The 6938-nt window shown below is 37.8% G+C and overlaps 1 protein-coding gene across 1 annotated transcript in view; it reads left to right on the forward strand.

The window, feature by feature from the left end:
- The window catches only part of LOC102768212 (complement receptor type 1-like), a gene marked incomplete at its 3' end in the record, with an annotated part of 135542 nt that overhangs the window by 58796 nt on the left and 69808 nt on the right, over window positions 1-6938 (forward strand). The window contains exons 32-34 of the mRNA XM_015571895.1: window positions 1463-1642; window positions 2473-2572; window positions 6011-6096. Of these exons, the coding sequence (XP_015427381.1) occupies window positions 1463-1642; window positions 2473-2572; window positions 6011-6096 (366 nt within the window). The remainder of the gene's footprint in view (window positions 1-1462; window positions 1643-2472; window positions 2573-6010; window positions 6097-6938) is intronic.

Consider the following 6938-nt stretch of genomic DNA (forward strand, 5'->3'; position numbering starts at 1 on the left):
GGAGTGAATTCGGGAAGGAAAAAATAAATGTAGAAAGGACATTATGTACTGACCACTGGGAAACTCTGAGAGAAAAGAACAATTCTAAAAGGAAAAGGACCATGTGCTAGTCACTCAGAAGTCATTTTGGCCCTACTCTTCTCCTCCAAAGCTTCAATTTGGGAGGCACTTATAAGCTTGTTTACCAGGGTAGAGACCTGGTCCATATTTACTGAATCAATAGCGAGAGACAGTCTTCTCTTAAGTTTTATGATTTTTTTTTCATTAGAAACCTATCTAAGATGGCAACTCTAGCAGCTAGATTTTTAGACTGGAGACCTACCAGACCACCTTCGTGTGTGAGTTGGCCTTAGTGATAAATCTCAGTCCCGATGGGCACTCTTTGAACTAGAAGCCAGTAGAGCTAATAGTTAAGCTCCGAGATAAAACTAAACAGGTAATCTAGATGAATAAATTTCCTATAAAAACCTTTCAAATAAGCACATTTTTAAATTGAGAAAAATCAGTGAATTACTTTCAAGAGATGAGAAGTTGGTTTGCAAATCCTCCAACAGAAAATGGTCTGGGTGCAGAACTGGCTGTCGAATAGCCATAACTATTTGAATAAATAACCCGGTAGGAGGCGGAGGGCCGCTGAAAGAGAAGCTAAAATAGAAGGTGTTGCCCAAACCAAGTGCATGTGTTTTCTATGTTTCCAAGCTTCGTACTGTTTGGGATTCACATTATTTGACCCTAAATCTCATAGGCCATAGGCGTATGGAGCTAAAGCTAGAGTTTGATTTAATGTACACTTCAAACAAATGTTTTCTTATAATAGTAAGCGTAGTTTTGTTTGTTTTATTTCAAGGAAATGCTACTTATTTCCTCCTTGTGTTGAAATGGCTAACTTAGGAATCAGACCTACAAAATAGGTGGCGTGGCCCCTTCCTAGTTTCAAGAAATACCTTGAGTTCTCCATTAATGTTTGTGAAACCTCCACTGGGGTTTTGATTCACTGACGTACAAGGAAATTACCTATTTGGCTCAAGACCCCATGCATTCAGAAAGAAATGGTAAAACCTGAGCAGAAGAACCTTTTTTGGCTCCCTAAAAATGTGAAAAATTGAATTGAAATTGTCTTTTGACAGCAAATTATATGAGCAAAATAACCAGATAGCAGAATACTTTCCCAGATAGTATATTTTCTAATAGGCAAGTGCTAATGAAACTTGCCCTCCCAAGGTTACAAGGAAATTATCTTTCCAGAAATAAAACTTTCTTTTGTTCTGGCATCAAATCTAAGAGAGAGAGAGAGAGAGAAAGAGAGAGAGAGAGAGATAGAGATAGAGATAGAGATAGATAGATATATATAGAAAGAAATATCAATTGGTTGGCCTCCCATATGCACCCCAACTGGGGAGAGAGGAAGGGCATTGGGTATCTCTATGTCAAAACTTGATGTTCTTGATATCTTGGTTTTTAGGTTACTGTAATGCTCCAGATCATTTTCAATTTGCTGAGTTGAAAACCCAAACCAATGAATCTGCATTTCCTGTTGGGACATCTTTAAAGTATGAATGCCGCCCTGAGTACTACAGGAGGACATTCTTTATCAGGTGTCTAGACAACTTGGAGTGGGCAGGGGCCCCGGATGTCTGTAAACGTGAGTAAAACCTGTATTGGAGCTTCCCATATCTATCGAATTATCCATAGGCTCTTCTTCAACTTTTTCAAATTTTAGAAATAAGAAAACTTTACTTCTCAAAAGTGTCCAGGTAGGTGGATATAAGAGTTGGTGTTGTAGGTCATCCCTAATTATTAGTTGAAATGTTTATTTCATGAAACTGTTGTTTTGTTTTGTTTTTGTTTTTGTTTCAAATATATTTTATTGATTTTTTACAGAGGAGACGGGAGAGGGATAGAGAGTTAGAAACATCAATGAGAGAGAAACATCCATCAGCTGCCTCCTGCACAACCCCTACTGGGGATGTGCCCACAACCAAGGTACATGCCCTTGACCGGAATCAAACCCAGAACCCTTTAGTCCGTAGGCCGACGCTCTATCCACTGAGCCAAACCAGTCAGGGCTCATGAAACTGTTTTAATAAATATATGCAGGGGAAAAAAACCTATTCCTTATGGGAAAGTAAGTAATGAACAACTTCAGACCAGGAAAAAAATTGTGAGGAGACATACACTGTTTTAATAACCAGGTAGGAAGAAAGAATTATATTGGGAGGATATGAGGCTATGATTAACCTCTATATTTCGTTGAGCAATTTGAGGTAGATATAAGACAGATGTAGGTGGGAGGTCTTTTTTAAAGTGGTGCTTAGAATGTGGCTGAACTTGAGACATCTGGTGAGGCAAAAATCTGTGGAACCATCAGAATTTCATGTACTCTTTAGTAAGTTACAGTCACATTGAGACCTTCTGTACTACAAAAGTTCAGATTACTCTACCTGGTTCCAAAATTCTGTTTCTTTTCCACAGGTAAAGTATGTAAAACTCCTGCAGATCCTAAGTATGGCATGGTGCACATCGACACAGACATCAGCCTTGGATCCAGAATTAATTATTCTTGTAATATAGGGTGAGTTGACAATATCATCTCTTGATTCAAGATTTGCAGAATAGCAATGCTACCTTCTAGTCACTATTGGAAAGGAGAACTAGAGAATGACCATCTGCTTTTTAAACATATGTATTTTTATTGATTTCAGAGAGGAAGGGAGAGGGAGAGTCAGAAACATCGATGAGAGAGTATGAAAGAGAAACATCCATGATGAGAGAGTCATTGATTGGCTGCCTCCTGAATGCTTCACACTGGAGATTGAGCCTATAACCTGGGAATCGAATTGTGACCTCCTGGCTCATAGATGGATGCTCAACCACTGAGCTACACTTGCCAGGAGACCATCTGCTCTTTAGAAGTCTGAATATAGGTGTTCAATTCCTGATTGAAATGAACAAAGTGTTCATGAGATTCAGAGGGAAATCAGTAATCTTTGTGGAAACCACAGTAGTGCATATAAGAAAAGGGAGGTTCTCTCCAGGTAGAAAGGAAAAAATGAAGGGAGCGCATAATCAAACCATATAAATAGCCCTAACGCAGCTGGAACAAAAGGAAAGCCACTGAGCAGCTGTGTGTAAAAATAAATCTTAAAGGTAATTGCACCATTCGTTTGCCGGGGCTGCCATAAGAAAGTACGACAAACTGGGTGGCTTAGACCAGCAGAGACTTATTCTCAGACAGTTCTGGCAGCTGGAAGTCCAAAATTAAGGTGTTGGCAGGACAGGCTCCCTCCAAAGCCTTGCCTCTGTCCACTTCTGGGAGCCTCAGGCCTTCCTTGGCAGTGGCAGCATCACTCCCATTTCTGCCTATGTTTTCCCACGGCTATCTTCCCTCTGTATCTGTGTCTCTACATAGCATGTCTCCTCTCTGTGTGGATCTATGTTCAAAGTTCTCTCTTTTTTATAAGGATGTCAATCATGTTGGATTAGGGCTGCCCTATTGACCTCATCTTGACTCGATTACCTCTGCAAAGACCCTATTTCCAAATAAGGTCACACTCAGGGGTACTTCAGCATACCTTTATGAGGAACACTGTTCAAGTCTGCAAAGCTGCTCTAAAAAGGAAGGAACTCTTACCTATTTCCAAATAAGGTCACACTCAGGGGGACTTCAGCATACCTTTATGAGGAACACTGTTCAACCCTATAGCAGAGCCCCCTGTGAAAATGTCAGTCATGAAGTGTCTCCTGGTCAGTGGTCCTGCCCTTGGTGCTTACCCTTGCTCAGCATACAGTGGACCCTTGGTCACATTCTCTGTGTGAGCTCATCAGGGAATCTGGGCTACACTCCAGCCGGGTAAGCACTGAAAAATCACTTGTGGTCGTTGACATATGTATTTGCCACCCTAGGCCTCACAGACCGCAGTACCTGTAATCTGACAAAGTAAAATTAGAATAAATCTAAGCACTTCTCTCCTTCTGTGAGCTTTTTAAAGTACAGTCAATAAATTTTCTGATTGTACCTTCTTCATGTTGCTTTGCTAAATAGAAGTGGACTGTCCATGGTATGAACCAGCAAACCACTGAGCTTACGATAAGTCTCAGGAAATAGTGTAAAAGAGACCAATCTGAAAAATCTGAAAGAATTTCCCCTTACCGTTACTTCCAAGAGTCAGGGAAAACTTTTAGAATATAGCCTGATTAAATGTTTTACAAGATTCAGTTGCACACTGCTTTTGTAAAACTAGTTGGAAATTGAGAATGTTTGCACATGAATGAAAAGCAAAATTGTCAAACTAAAAAAAAAAAAATCTGTGATAAACACACTGAATTATGTAGAAAATTAAAGCAGAAAGTAAGAAAAAATTAATCTAATTCTTCCAGAATTTAGTGGAAAAGAATAAAGAAAAATCCAAGAGAGAAGCTATGTTTAAAACAGACAGAATGAAGATTAAAAATACAGGGAACAAAAATTCCCAAAGAGAGAATAATAAGCCGTACTTTAGCCATCACTAGGGAAAGGCCTGTTATTTCAGGAGTAGAGATTTGACTTTGGGTGGCAAACACACACTGCAATATACAGATGATGCATTATAGAATTGTACACTTGAAACCGATATAATTTTATTAACCAATATCACCCCAATAAATTTATTTTAAAAATAAAAATAATAACATGTTTTTAAAACTTTAGAAATTCAGAAAGGAAATTAAAAACTATAAACCTGCAAAAGAAATGAATGCATATTGGATGATAGTGACCCTTTGCATCACTAAATTGCAGAAGACAGTGTCCTAATGAGCCAAGATAGTATTCATATCCAGAGGCTCTAAATATATATTGAAGGAAAGTAATTACACTATTTAAGTACATATTCTGGGAAGAAAAAAAACATAAATCCAGGTAATCCAGAGATAATTTTTTAAAGGGAAAATGACACAGTACAAAAGTACTATCCGTGAGGTAGAAAATTTGTAAAAATACATTTCAAAAAATCATGGTGAAATATTTTCAACAGTTATGAAGCCAAATACAATGACAGAACTAAGTGCTCAAAAGTGAAACTTTGCAATGTAATAATAATTTAATAACAACCTCCAAAGTCATAAAATGTATCCATAAAACCAGAAAATGGAAGAAAGTAAAACAACATGAACTAGACTTCTATTACACAGGGGATGGGTAAACTCTGTATATTTTGACATTAAAATTGAGCAAATAGGTTTAAATATATGTGCTGTGTAAATGTATTATATATGCACATGAAATGAAATTTCTAATGGAATAAAATTGGATAATAGTTAACTTCCCAATTAATAGAACACCTAAATGAGGTTCACCTATCTGGTTCATATAGAAAATAAGAAGGAGGAAAGGGAACAGTAAGGAGTGTATCTGTCTTTTCTGCCAAAATAAGTCCCTCCTGTCTGTGGCAGATGTGTTTTATTCATTGCTGCGTCTTCATCTTTGGACATTATGAAACTGGTAGTCTAACTAATGATGACAAAAGCAAGACCAAAAATACCATTTAATTCTGTAAATCTGAATGGTTTCATCTTCCTATTGAAAGACAAAGGACTTCTAAATTGGATTAAAAGCATCGAATAGGGTATTTATAAGAAACTTGCCTAAATTAAAATTACATAGCAGGGTTCATTATATGTGTATATCAAGGAAAATACAAACAAATTTTAAATGTCAATAAGATATGAGGAAAAAAACAATTTAAAAAATTAGCAAGTTGGTCTACAAGAGGATTATTTTATTTTGGTCATGATACAATCCACAATGAAACCCAATGAAGTAGAGTACTGCCATGAGGAATTAAAGATGAAATATCCCTTTTGATAGTCAAAGGGTAAGAAAAGAGAAATAAGGAAACCCAGATAGAACAGGTGGAGGTTAGGCTAGTTCTTGGGCTTCTCCCAGATTGTACTTTGTCGAATCTGCCACGTATGCATGCTGTGAGGAAGTTAATGGAAGGTGGATGGAATAATTTTCACTTTTTGTCTTTAGGCATCAACTCATTGGTCACACATCTGCCAAATGTATCATCTCAAACAATACTGCCATTTGGGATACAGAGCCACCACTCTGTCAACGTGAGTTAACATCTCCTCCCATCTATCCCACCATTTCATCCTAGCACCCTAGCATCGTGCCCCTAGAATTATGGAGACTCAGTCTCATCCATCTTGGCAATGATATCCTTCCAATATTTGAACCAAGAGTCCTATTCTGAAAAGTGTTCACAATGTTCCAAACTTCTGGTTCCTCCTGGGTTTTCCTTATCTTGGGGTATAATTTAAAACAGCCCCCAACTTCCTCCTTTCTTGGTTGAACACTTCCCAATTTGAAGATCGTTGTCTTCAGTGAAGTCAACACACAGTTAGTGAAAGTGGCCCAGCTTCCTCTCTGCCCACTCTGAGCATCAGGTTATATATTGAGGCAATGGCTGTCTCCCTTCCTTCTAATTCTTTGAACAGTGACATGCTGTCTGCCTGGGAGTTGTTTGGGATGTGAGCTTCCTACACTTTGAGTAGGAAGAGCAATGAGCAATCACAAATTTACCGAGAATATAAAGAGGATACACCCCTGGGTTTGGTGATAGCGTGAAGAAATCACACTCTCACAGCCAACGGCTGGTAGGATAAGTGGGAACAAACTTTCTAAAAGGCCAATATACAATAGGTGTCAAACCCTTAACTGTCTACATGCCTTTAATTGAGAAATTTGATATTTTCTGATTTATTCTCTAAGAAACAATTACCATGTTGTTGTTGTTTTTCTTACAAGGATATTGCTATACAAATATTTACCTACATTATTGTTTGTGATGGTGAAAAAGCTAAAACTATATAAATGTTGAGCATATTTCAAACAATGCTTCAGAAATAATGGTATTTAAACAAGAGTGAGATGATCCTTTGGAAACTGGGAAGAA

Source organism: Myotis davidii, unplaced genomic scaffold (genome assembly GCF_000327345.1).
Source record: "Myotis davidii unplaced genomic scaffold, ASM32734v1 scaffold469, whole genome shotgun sequence".
NCBI lineage: Eukaryota > Metazoa > Chordata > Mammalia > Chiroptera > Vespertilionidae > Myotis > Myotis davidii.